Consider the following 13,739-nt stretch of genomic DNA (forward strand, 5'->3'; position numbering starts at 1 on the left):
AATGGGTGGGCGGATGGGATGGAAGTGGGGAACCATGGCTTAGAGACGCGCTTTTCCGAAATGTGGGGTAAGTTATGAAAGTACCCACACCGATTTGAGGCGGTTCTTTCGGTTCAGGGGTACCACGGGCATTTCGCGTGTCGGGATTTCACAGGAGGTGGGAGTTTTCGCGCGCGTTGTAATTTCCGAATAGCAAGGCGCGGATTGAGATGGAGGGAGTTGTCGGAGCACGACGAGACAAAGATATATCTTAAATATTTCGGGCTAACAAGGCGCGGGTTGAAGAGGCGGGAGTTTCGCAGTACAATAGACAGAGACGCTAGCTTGAATTTTCGGCATAACAAGGCGCGGCTTGAAATTTTGGAAGAACAAGCTTAACATGTACCTAAAAAAAGACAATTTGCACCTCAACACGCACAACACACACACAAACACCATTTAGACTAGAGTAAGGTACACGTGCATTGCACGCATGAGATTTGGCAACCAAATTATGAATAAATACCACATTATAGCATGATGTAGATGTAGATGTTCGTTTAATTCTTATAGTTCATTTCATTCAAAATCATCTAGTTTTTATAAGAAAGCTAATCTATTTTAAGATTCATGGAATTGTGCTTCGTAAGACATAAAGTAAAAAACAAATAATGGCAAATCATGTAGAAAAACATTTGGGCAATTCTGATACGGAAGATTCTAGAACAAATAAGAAGTGCTTGTGTTTTGATGTTTGTGCATTATGCTTAAGTTCAACCATGGAGTCTTCTAGATTATACATGTGGCAAAATCTGGTGGAATCTAGATGATATCCAACGGCCTGTAGTGCTCAAATTTGCCATCTTTGGACCATCAGATTCGCCTCATCCAACGACCATCTTTCAAAGTTAAAGTTACCCACACACAATATAAAAAATATAAAAAATAATATATATATATAGGGGTATAGATATAGATATGTGATGAGAAAGCCGCCCATCATCTCCAACTAGAATAGTGTGTCCATGCACGGATGCGACATGGCCAAATGATGTCTGCCATCGGTATCTCAAATTCAAATCAGTCTGACCTTGTTCAATGTGTATACATTATAACATGCTCGTTTCGAAACCACACCGCGCAAATCTCCGTTATATTCATGCATGCATGGGTTTCAAACATCATGATCTCTTATTCAAATATTTGAATTCAACTTTACATTGATTATGACCTCACCTATTCTTTTACACCCACATAGTAGTCTTCTCTTTATAATTGTACCACTAACTTTCTCTCGTGCATGCATGCACACACACTACCAGTCGGCATTATCCATCGCACGCATGCAATCTTTTTCTTCAGGTCGGTCTCCCATGAAGGCACACACCCACACACATCCCCCTCTCCATCATATCGGGCATTATTTATCTCTCATGCGTGCATGCGCAACGATCGATGTTCCTCTATGTATGTGTGTATATAGCTAGGTCTTTCATAGTTTTCCACACAAACCAATCGATCGATATATCCAGTGAGGTCTCACCCTCTTTCCCACGTCCACGTCGATCAATCTATACCTCTCTATATAGTATTAACATATATATATAATACACCCACATTAATTATATATCCAACGTCCCCCTCTCATAATCCATGCCTTCCGCTTCATCTCTCAGACGCGTGCACAATGGCGAAGACAGGGGCAGTAAGGGCCCTGCCCCCTCCCCCCTAACATCACTATATATCGAGGCTAATATGAATGTGATCATTAGACAATTGATGCTAAAAATGGTTTAAGTTCATGAATTGACCCTCCTCGTAAAGGATTAGCAATTCTTGGCCCCCTAGCTCATTTATTTTTCATGGCTCCGCCACTGCATGCAACATCGCACGTGTTTGCCCCCTCTCTCTAAATATCGATCTCGCACTTGTGCATTCCTTCATAGTCTCCCTCCACTCGGCCCCCCGCACCATCTTCTAGCCCCCCACCGGATTTTGCCACATGTACAATCTAGCAGACTCCATTGTTGAACTTAAGCATAATGCACAAACCTCAAAACAACAGTGGTTCTCTTTTGTTCTAGAATCTTCCGTATCATAACTGCCCAAACTTTATTTCTAGTTGAATTTCCATTATTTTTTTTACTTTATGCTTTACAACGCACAATTCCATGAATCATAAAATAGATTAAGGGCTTCTTTGATTCAAAGGATTCTCAAAGGAATTTTGGAGGATTCTAATCATTAGGAATTTTTCCTATCTTGGTTGTTTGATTCGTAGGATTGTAAACCATAGGAATTTTTCCATATGATTCATTTGCACTAGATTTCATAGGAAACATCCCATCCACTCAAACCTCTTTGAAAGAATTCTGCGTTTTTTCTATGCGCAATCAAACACTCACACAATCATGTAGGATTCAAGACGACATTCCACTATAATCCCATGTTTTTCCTATTCTCACGTTCTTAGCTTTTTTATAAAAACTAATTGATTTTGAATGAGATGAACTATAAGAATTAAACGAAGGGCTACATCAGGCATATATGACTCAGAGCTTACATGCTATAGTATGGTATTTATTCATATTTTGGTCGCAAAATCTGATGCGTGCAATGCACATGTACCTTACTAGTACTTCGAGTATGTGCAAAACACGTAGCTTAGAATACCAATGGCACACTACACAGTGTCTCTCTTACAGTTCATGAAGCCACGTGGCACATGTGCAGGCGTTGTCGTGACCTCCTTGCGTGGATTGCTCACAGTGACGTGCTGCTGATTCCAGAAGAATGTACTCGTCCTCCCTGAGCCATACTGGTGGTACATGCACGAAGCGAAGATGTGCACGCATGCCACGCACGCACTCATTCCCTCGCATGCACATGCGGGTACATGGGCGGACGCAATTTTGTACCAAGATCCACCCCATGTGATAATTTGACGCGTGTAAAGTTGTTCACTTCATTGATGGTCAATTAATACAGCGCATGCAAATTGAGTGGATACTCCACTGCGCGCATGCGAGTAGTTAAATCGTGGGTTGCTAGTAGTACTTCCATTGGTCTCCTTCGTATTTTGTGCCAATTTTTGATAGTAACATAATATTTACGCATTTGAGCAGTGTAGTACTTGAAATTTATGTTCCGCTAAACTCATCGGAAGCCGTTTCGTGCCTCGAAACCAAAACCATCAATTAATCTTTACCTTGTTCCCATCACATTCGAAAGCCTGCTCATACCTACTAGTACGTACCAAACTTGAACGTGTTCCCACTATGTAGGTATTAGTACTAGTGCTAGTACTTAGGTTATAAAAAGGGGAACTACCTAACCGAAAATTACTCTACCTTTCCTCCTCATAAGTGCTTCTTCTTCATCCGTCGTTGCCATGGCCGGTGAGCAAAGCTCTAGGTCGAGAACTACTCGTTACAAGGGAGCGGCAACCAACGATGCGGAAGAAAAGAGAGGGCTCGCCGCCACGCAGAGACCTCGAAAGATCTCTCACGGGCAGGCGATGGCTCCCAGGAGCGCCCTAGCCGCGGAGGCGAACATGCCGAGCCGGCGGAGCTGGAGTCGTTATCCCTCGACGGCATGCCCGATCAGCTCAATAAGCACCTCAATAAGAAGAAGGAGTTCATCCAAGGCTTGATGGAGTTGCTGAAGGAGAGCCTCGACGACATGCCCGCTGAGCTCAATCAGCAGGGGAGTTGACCGCCGGCTTGGTGATGCTGCTGAAAAAGAGCATTGCCTCGGAGAAGAAGGCGACCGGCAAAATCCTGCGACCTCAGGAGGACAAGGAAAAGCTCTGCCACGAGATCGACCTGTTGAAGGAGAAGAACGCCGGCTGGAAGAAGCTGCATGAGAATAGTAGTTCCTCGATGAAGATGCTGCAGGCCCTCATCATGGAACAGAAGGAGGAGTTGGAGAAGCTCCGCATCAAGCACCCGGCTGCTGTCAAGGTACGTAATGTGGCTGTGGAACAGATGGTGAAGGCTCGCGTCAAGAAATACCGCGTCATGGACAGAATGAAGAAGATGGCGGAGGAGACGCGCAAGGAGATGGAGGTCGTGGAGGCGATGAAAAAGCAGTTACGACTCCGCGGCGAATTAGATCATTTGGGGTGATAATCTTCCTTCTTCTTTTGCTCCTGTGTTTCATCTTTTGCTTCGGGTATTTCGCCACACGTGTCATGTTCTCTGCGAGGCATGAATAGAACAATGATTTTTTGAGGGAATGAATAGAACAATGCTAACAATCAGATGACTAGCAAATTAGATCATTTTTCATCGCCATATGGCACTAGGCTGCCGTGTTTCATGCTCCTCCATCGCAGTACTACTCCAGTGGAAAACTTGAGTATACCGCACGGTTCTTTGCTCCTGCTTGATCAGGTCGTCGGCGCATTTATACGAGCAGTTAAGTCACAAGGCCACGCCTTCCAGCAGTAATGAGCCGTCAAATCACAAAGGCCCCCGCCTCTCGTGAAACCGACCAAGCTAGACTGCCCTGCCCTTTAGCCTTTTAAAAATGTATATTTTGTACAACAGAGAGGAGGCGGTTTTGCAATGGAGAAGAGGTAGAGGAGCGTGCGTCAGCGATTTAGGATTGGACGAGAGGGCCGGCGGGCTATGACTGGATCAAAATCAAAATCAATTTACCCTTCAATTAAGAAAGCGACCCCACATTAACTAGTCTCCCTTTTATTCTGGGTCATAATTGACCATGATTTTCGCAAATAAAATATATGTTATACATTGCAAAAATAATATAATTCGAAAGCACATTCAGATACGAACCAAATGATACAATTTTGGGTGACATGCATTCACATTTTGCTTGTCAAATACAGTACGTGGTCAAACTTTGACCCAAAATACGCAAAACAACAAAAAATACTTCCAAGACCAGCGTCGCTCTTCCGCTCTTCTCCTCTTAAACCACCGCCGCTCCTCTCCTGTTCATCTAAATGCAGCGCCGCTCCTCTCCTCTTCCATTTCAAAACCACCGCCCCTCCTGTCCTATTCCATTCCAAAACCTGCATCGCTCCTCTCCCGTTCTAATCCAAAACCAGCGCTGCTCCTCTCCTCTTCCATTAAAAAACCACCGCCGGCGAGTGAAGGTGCTATGGGGAAGTAGATCGATGGAGGAGTACAACCGATACGTGAGGATCGCAGACGGAGACCTTGTGATGCTAGCTAGGATGTTGGAGATACAGTCTTGGTTTGACAACAAGGACCAACTAGCGGCAACGGTGACATCCATGGCCAAATATCTGCAACAGAGCGAAAAGGCGGCGATACTCCCGGAGGGAGTCGTGCTGGAGTACATAGAGCTGCTCCTCTAGGCCATGGAGCAAACAGATTCACCGAATCCGATCGTGAGGGAGCGGTGGTGGGAGTATCGATCCCAGATGGAGCATCCACCAGAGATTGAAGGATCGAGCATCTACAGGGTGCCGTTTGTGAGGGTGTCTGAAGGAGTCCTGGATTAGGGGGTCTCCGGACAGCTGGACTATATCTTTTGGCCGGACTGGTAGACTATCAAGATACAAGATTGAAGACTTCGTCTCGTGTCCGAATAGGACTCTACTTGGCGTGGAAGGCAATCTAGGCAATACGGATATGGATATCTCCTCCTTTGTAACCGACCTTGTGTAACCCTAACCCTCTCCGGTGTCTATATAAACCGGAGGGTTTTAGTCCGTAGGACAACCGACAATCATACCATAGGCTAGCTTCTAGGGTTTAGCCTCTCTGATCTCGTGGTAGATCTACTCTTGTACTACCCATATCATCAATATTAATCAAGTAGGACATACGGTTTTACCTCCATCAAGAGGGCCCGAACCTGGGTAAAACATTGTGTCCCCTGCCTCCTGTTACCATCTGGCCTAGACGCACAGTTCGGGACCCCCTACCCGAGATCCGCTGGTTTTGACACCGACAGTGTCCTACCAGAGCGAGCCGGTGGAGTCTTCGTCGACCGAACCCAACTGCAAGAGGAGAAAAGCAGTTGGCCCGACGATGCTTCCCCGCCATCGTCACCCTCGCCGTTCACATCGTCTCATGGGGTGGCTGTCTGCCGCCGAGGAATAGGAGGGGGCTGCCCCCCCTCCAGCCCAATAGTCGGGCAGGTTGTGCATTGTCAGGAGGAGCTTAGGGTTGTCAGTATTTGCAGGTTGTGAATTGTGTTTTGTGTTGTGTATTTTGAGAGTACTTTCAGATATGAATGTCTTTTGAATTTCAGATTTGCAGTATTGAGCATATGAAGTATTTTATGAATTCTAGAGATCTATTTTTAGCACTTAAAAAACGTAGTTTCATAGGAGTATAAAAGTGCAGACAATGTGATTCTCAGAGAAGAAACTGCAAGTTTCAGTTTCAGATAAGAAACTGCAAGTTCGGTTTCAGATAAGAAACTGCAACTTTCAGAGGAAGATCATTTATATTAACACGGCCTTTTCAAACAGGGTTAACATCATGTTGGAAGTTTTATTCATGGTCAAAAATGGAACTACCAGCCAGTTAACATCATGTTGATCAACATTCATGCATAGCACATCTTCATATGATGCACAGTCAAAATGCCCACACAATGTTGAGTGTGCGAAACACAAAGAAAATGAGGGACAAAGTTTTGGCAAGTGTTGGACGTGGTTTTGGGCTGCCCCGTCTAGGCTTTCATTTTTAACATGCGCGACCCACGACCTCGGATGGGAGGTGCATAGGCCTGTTTGTATTTTCTTAGGGCCGTCATGTATCGACCGGCCTATGGACCTCCCATCCGAGGTCTTATTTTTGGCAGCCCAATTTATGTATTTTTTTGAAGAAAACGCAAAGGTCTGTTCTATTTTTCTATATAAGAATAGGAACGCCAGGTCCAACTTATGTTTCCCTTCTAACTATAATATTATATATTTAAATTATTTTATATGTTATTATATATTATTTTTATTCTCATCATATATTTAACAGATACTTACATATGTAAGAAAACAATATCCCACATCTTATTAACTTATATAAGTAATTTCTTAACAAATAAAATCCTGGATTGTTTTGGCATGAAAATCCTAATGATTGTGTACAAAATCTTGGTAAGATTTAAGGATGAATGTAATAATATCACTTATTATTTAAATATATTTATAACAAAATGCTCAGCCCCTTTTTATTTTTTGATGACATTGTTGTCCCAACACAACATTATAATTAGAATCAGCCCCGCAAAATCGTGTATTTCGAGAAAGTGCAAATGGCCTGTAATTTTTTAGGAAATAAAATAAATGGGCCGCATGGACGCTACATTATTTGTTCACCCAGCCCAGCTAATGGCTGTAATTAAAAAAAGATCAAATTGACTATAAATTCTACCACGCAAAAAAAGACTGTAAATTCTGAAAAAATGGGTTGAATACGTGCCACATTTTTGGAGGCTGAAATGTGGGCCAATAGGTCGAAGCCAATGCAAGTCGTTGTCAATTTAGTCAACAAATGATTCTGACATGTTAGCCGTTGGATTTACATCCAACGACCAGCATCCATCTTCAATCTCTCATCTTCTTCCTCCAGCGCCGCCGGGACCACCTCCAGCCTCTTGCTGCTAGCAGCTCTGCTTAGCACACTTCGCTATGAAGCGCTACTCCACCGTTGGCCAGGCCATCCCTCCACCCCTCCACACCTCCTGTTCTTCTCCACCGACTGCCGAACCACACCGCACTAGAACCAGTTAACCCTCGTACACCTCTCCGTCTGCGACTCTACTCCCGCGTCTTCCCATCTCCGGCTCGTTGCTGTCCGGGGCCTCGCCTTCGTCCACCACCTTGGATGCGCTTGGCGCGGCGTGGTCAATGTGGTCAACGAATGTCACCATCGGAAGTAGACTGTGTGTGGAGAGGCTGACAGCTGGGTCCACGGCCGCACACAAGGAAATGCCTCCTTATTACGCGCAAAATAATGATTCCTCCACCTGACATCTGGGACCCACCGGAAGGGCCTCTGTATTTCGCGAAAATAACATGCCCCCCGCTGACATGTCGGACCCACCAGCTATCTTCGCACGCAAGGAAGTGCCTCCTTATTACGCAAAAAAAAATGAATATCCCCCCTGCCAGCTGGAACCCAGCATAGTGGGAAGCTGACTTGTGGGCCTACCAAGTTGACGGGGACGGAGGGCTTTGTCAACTTAGTCAATATGAATGATTCTAGCTCCTGTTACCGTACGATGTTCATCCAACGGCCGTAGTGCTTCTTCAACCTCTGGTCTTCTTGCTCCAGCCGCCCAAACCAGTGCCGGTCGTGCCGCGTGCTCCTGCCTCCCGTGGCCGGTTGTGATGCCAAGGAGGCCTCACCGCCCCCTACTACTCCGACCGCTGGCCAGGCCATCCCTCTACTCACCACACCCCCTGTTATTCTGCGGCGACAACAGCCTAACACCGCAGCCGAACCAGTGAACCCTCGTACTCCTTTTCGTGTGGGCATCCACTACTGCGTCTTCCCCGGCTCCTAGTCACCCCCTTCCTAGTCCTCACCGTCGTCCACCGCCGTGGTGCTCTCGGCGCGGCGTGGTCAACGTGGTCAAGGAACAACTTCCATCGGACGTGGACTGTATGTGGAGAGGCTGACAGCTAGGTCCACGACCGCAGCAAGGAAGTGCCTCCTTATTACGCGCAAAATAATAATTCCTCCACCTGACAGCGGGGACCCACCGGACGGGCCACCGTATTTCGTGAAAAAAACTTTTCCCCCTGACTGCTGGGACCCACCAGCTACATCTTCGCACGCAAGGAAGTGCGTCCAGGCAAAAAAACGATTAGCCCCCCTGACTACTGGGACCCACCAGCTACATCTTCGCACGCAAGGAAGTGCATCCGGGCAAAAAAAAAAACGATTCACCCACCTGACTGCTGGGACCCACCAACTACATCTTCGCACGCAAGGAAGTGCCTGACAGTCGGGACCCACCTGGTCGAAGCATACGTAGCGTTGTCATTCTGGTCGCGAACGTGTACGTACATATATACTGGTAGATGTAGAGGTGCGCACGTGTCGTAGTAGAGGCGCGTATGTCTCGTAGTAGAGGCGCACACGTAGCATGTACACGTACGTACATCGGCCAGGGTGCAAGAAAGAAAATACGGCCACGTATGTGTACATACGGGCAGGGTCTCGAACGCCTACTCGCACATACGTACGGCCAGGGCTCGTGTACATGGCTGGGTCGGAACGGAGATACAGCGTCGTCGTCGTGTTCATGGGGAGGCAACGGAATGGGTCGTGTTCATCGGGAGGCAACGGAAGACATGGGAGCCAACCGGCTGGCTCGGAACGGAATGCGTGGTCGTGTTCATCGGGAGGGCTTGGATGGAACATGCGATGGAAACAAGGCCTGGCATAAAGCAAAACGGAGGAAACAGACCTCCTACGTTCGGAACGGGGTCCTATTGATCGGGAGGGGTGTGGCGTACCGCAAAACGGAGGAAACGGACCTCCTACGGTCGAAACAGGGGTCCTGTTGATCGGGAGGGGTGTGGCGTACCGCAAAATGGACGAAACGGACCTCCTACGGTCGAAATGGGGGTCCTGTTGATCGGGAGGGGTGTGGCGTACCGCAAAACGGACGAAATGGAACTCCTATGGTCGAAACGGGGGTCAAAACGGGACTCCACGGGATACTGTTCATCTCCACCGTCGACCTCCTCTAGCCTCCACGGGCTACCGTCGACCTCCTCCAGCCTCCATGGGCTCCTGTTCATCCAGCCTCCACCGCGCGCTACTCCACCGGCTACTGTTCAACCACCCCTCCACGGGCACCCCTCCACCGTCTACTGTTCATCCAGCCCTCCACACCACGGGGTCCTGTTCATCCAGAGGCAACGCCACCGCTCACTATTCATCCAACCCCCCCGCAACGCTAACTGTTCATCCAATCGATCGGCTTCAGTCAGCAACAGTAGTGAAGGAATCGCTCGATCGGGTTCAGTTAATAGCCATCGATCGATCGCTTGGGTTCTGTAACGCGTAGCCTGCAGTGCAATCGCTCGGGTTTAGTTAGAGCCCAACGCCTTGCTCGGGTTCAGTTAGAGCCAACGCCTCGCACACACGCGCGTACGTGTACGAGAGAAACGCGCATTGCTCGGCCCCCGACCTCCCACCGTAACCGGGAACTCCCCGAAATTTTCCTCCCCCTCGCTTCTACCACGTTTTTTTCCGTCATGGACGGCCCAAAGAATGTCATGCAACTGCGTCTACGGCCCGCCCAGGACGAGAAACCCATTTTCTGTCATGATTTTTTGTCATAGAAGTAGGAGCCCACCACATCTATGATGATATCGGGTTTTGTCACAATTATCGTCATAGAAGTGTCATATGTATGACAGAAAAAAATTTCGTTCGGCCCAAAATGTCACAGATGTGTCTTTTTTTTGTCGTCTGTAAAGACACCTCCCCTGAAGATGAGAATCCTCTGCCGGGTTATTGTGCCCACCGGCTGGCCAACACTCATCCCCTTCCACAATGATTAAGTGCCCAGGAAAAAGCCCCGTATGCACCTCAACTCGCCAAGCTGAGGACCTTCCTGGCCAACGGTTTAATAAGTGTAGGCTTTGTCCATTGCTGGATATCTTGGAGTATCTTGCCGCTAAGTCGCTGCTCTCGCTTAATGTGCGAGTACACTGGTGAAGTAGAAGACTCCCAACATCATATCAATATTCAGCTAACAGATGAAGAGGTCACTGAGGCCGCCAAGAAGATATTGAACGAATCGGAACCTGTCTGTCGCCAAACCGAACTAGACCCTTTTTACACGCAAAACAAACCGCCTATTGTGAGTATTGTTCTTCCTCTTTACACTTGATATCTTTAGACTGTACAATCCTTGAATACCCTTCTTTTCACTTTTAAACAGGGTGATGATCCGTTCTGGAAGACGAAACCTCAACAGAAAGCGGCAAAACCTTCCCGCCCTAAAACCAAAGCCATCAAGAAAACCACAAAGCGGAAGGCACCTGAATGCATAAGTATGAAACTGGATGACGACCCAGATGAACCGGAAGATGAGGTAGAACTTGATTCACTTGGTTCACTTTTCATGCATCTCATTGACAATGATACTTATCAGGAGGACGTTGATGGCAGCCAAGCCGACGATGGAGAGGTAATTATCCTTTACTCCGGTTCAGACTCCTTGCCAACACAAAAAATCCGTCAAGTGGTCCGGAAAGTAAGCTTTTCACATCCTCTTGCTCACTTGGATCCAAAATTTATTTTGAAGAAGTAGCAGCACGAGGCTCGCCGCACAACCCGGCACAGCGGCCAAAAGGTTACTTTGACCGGTTTACCAGACACCCCGGTTCGAAAGCGCCGATCTGGGGTCTCACCCACTTCTGACACTTCTTATCCCAAGGCAGGCTATTTCCGACAACATCTTAATCCGTCCGATTTGAATTATCAGGTGAAACCTCCTTCATCCTCTGGTGATTCAACAGCGACCTAACTTCCTCCTCTCAAAACTGTAGCTGGGTAAGTACTTCAACCCCTTATTTTGATGTTTTCATACTTTATATGCTATGCTTAACTTTCACATCTTATTCTGTTTTAGAGCCAAAGCCAGACTCAACAAAAAGGCTCGGGTGAACAATCCGCCCAAAGACCAGGTGGTCATTGAACCGGAGCAAACGGTTCAATCGGAGCGAATGGTTGAACCGGAAGGTCCAAATCCTGAAGCTACCTTTGATGAACCATCCCCTCAAGATCACAATACTGATGAACAACCAGAAGTCAACACTTCTGTGCCTGATGATGAACCGGCAGATCCAATCCGGGCTGATGATAGATCTTCTAGTCCGGTGAGAGCTACTGCCACCCCATCAACTCTAGAAAAGACTTCTGGAGACAAAGAAGGCGAAGTTATAATTACTAGTATTGGTCACACCTCCCCTGGCATCCTGTAATTTTGGCCAAACATAGTGCCAAGGAAGAACGTGCTGCCATGGAAAAAGGCAAATGGAGCACCGACTTGTCAAGCTATGCCCATCTCAGCACTCAAGAACTCCACTCTGGTTTTCTAAACCGTCTGCACTCAAACCGTGATTATGAAGCCGGTTTGGTGAACCTGATGAAGGAGCGCTATGAGGTATTTTCATCACTTCCCCTTTTCGTAAATCCAATTTGTAAATATCAACTCAAGTAGCCCCTAAGGGCCGGTTTATGATAACAATAATAAATCGGGACTTTTAATATCTCAATCCTTGCATGCTGATCCTCCATATGTCAAATGATCTTTGGAAACAAACCGATACTTTATCATTGTATTCCTGTAGTTTTCATCGGTGTAGCCCCCAAGGGCCGGTTTATCTTTCCAAGGTAAACCGGGTCTTGAATCAATGCGTCAACTTTGAACAGATGTACATTAGCCCCCAAGTGTTAAGGATATTGCTTGCATTGTACTTGAGACTTGTGAAAAATATGTTGATGATAGACCAAATAGGCATTATCCGCCAAGTACAAAGTGTATAACTTGTTATACGCTTGGTACTTCATAACCTGTTTTGATGATATATCTCACCTTTGTAGGCTGAGCTGAGTAAAAAGGTTGCTCAAACCGTGGATCTTCAAGAGAATGTTAAATCTCAGCAAGCAGAGGCTTCCAAAGCCAAAGAAGAGCTGACCAATTCCCTAGCAGCTATGGAGAAACTGAAAGAAACCTTTAACAAAGAGCGTGCAGACTGGGAGATAGAAAAGGCCGGTTTAACAACGAAGGCCGAGGACGTAGAGGCAGCCCTGAAGCCGGTGGTTGAAGAACTGCTCGGTTTAAAGCGGCAGATTAACGCCATGACTGCTGCTGTATTTGGTAAGTACCCTCTCATGCAGTTTATCTAATTTCATAATATCTTATCAATGACCGGTTTACTGATGTTTAACCATGATAGGGACCCGCATTGCTCATCTAGGCTCTGACATGCGGGTGAAGCTTAAAGCGGCCTATACCTTGATAGAGCAGTTGTTCTCTGGATCCCAGCGAGCCATTTGCACTGTAGCTTATAACAAGCCTCCGCCATCGCTGATAAAGGAAACTATCAAAAAACTGGCCATGCTGCTTGCCAGGATCAACGAACTGAAGAGATCAGCTGCAAGGTCAGGTGCGCTGACCGCGCTAATCCGGGCCAAGGCGTGGATTCCGGATCTTGAACCGGCAGATATCATCAAAGGCTATCCTTGTGTGAAAGAAGATGGCTCAGACTTCAATAATGACGATCTTCGAAGGCTGACAAAGGAGATGCGGCCGATAGCAAGCAAACTAGTAGAGGATACAGATCTATCTCATTTTCAACCAGTTTATGATGCTGAGGGAAAAAGACAGGCCGCACTGATTCATAATGTTGAAGATCTTGTGCCGCCAATCCGTAAGCATACTTACGCTCCTGACATTGACCCCTCCAACCTTATTCACGAAGAGGCCGTTTTTTAAGCTTTAATCGGAATCGATTGGCCAACGGTTGATTTCCAGCGTCTGGGGAGGGATGAGGAGAATGTGACCACGCAAGATGACCCTCAATCATCAAGCCGTCCCGATGAGGAATCCTAAACCGGTGGCCAGTTTATCAGCTGCAGTCTGCCACTCCTTTGAAAACACTTATTCAATTTGGGGTATTGAAAGCGCCTTGTAATAGGATAGCATGAACACCTTATCTGCCATGCCATCAAGCATGTTTGTTTTGCTTGATACCGAGAACTTGTCCTGCCTTTGGGATCTATTTA

At 46.8% G+C, this 13,739-nt stretch overlaps 1 protein-coding gene across 1 annotated transcript; it reads left to right on the forward strand.

The window, feature by feature from the left end:
• The first annotated feature begins 12,665 nt into the window (after window positions 1–12,665).
• LOC147964754 (uncharacterized) lies at window positions 12,666–13,449 on the forward strand. Its single transcript, XM_087530147.1, has 2 exons — window positions 12,666–12,831; window positions 12,911–13,449. The coding sequence occupies exons 1-2, from the start codon at window positions 12,666–12,668 to the stop codon at window positions 13,447–13,449; spliced, it is 705 nt and encodes a 234-aa protein (XP_087386273.1).
• The last annotated feature ends 290 nt before the right edge of the window (window positions 13,450–13,739 follow it).

This window comes from Triticum urartu, chromosome 6A (assembly GCF_056163025.1).
Source record: "Triticum urartu cultivar PI428250 chromosome 6A, HENAU_Tu73, whole genome shotgun sequence".
NCBI classification, from domain to species: Eukaryota; Viridiplantae; Streptophyta; class Magnoliopsida; order Poales; family Poaceae; genus Triticum; species Triticum urartu.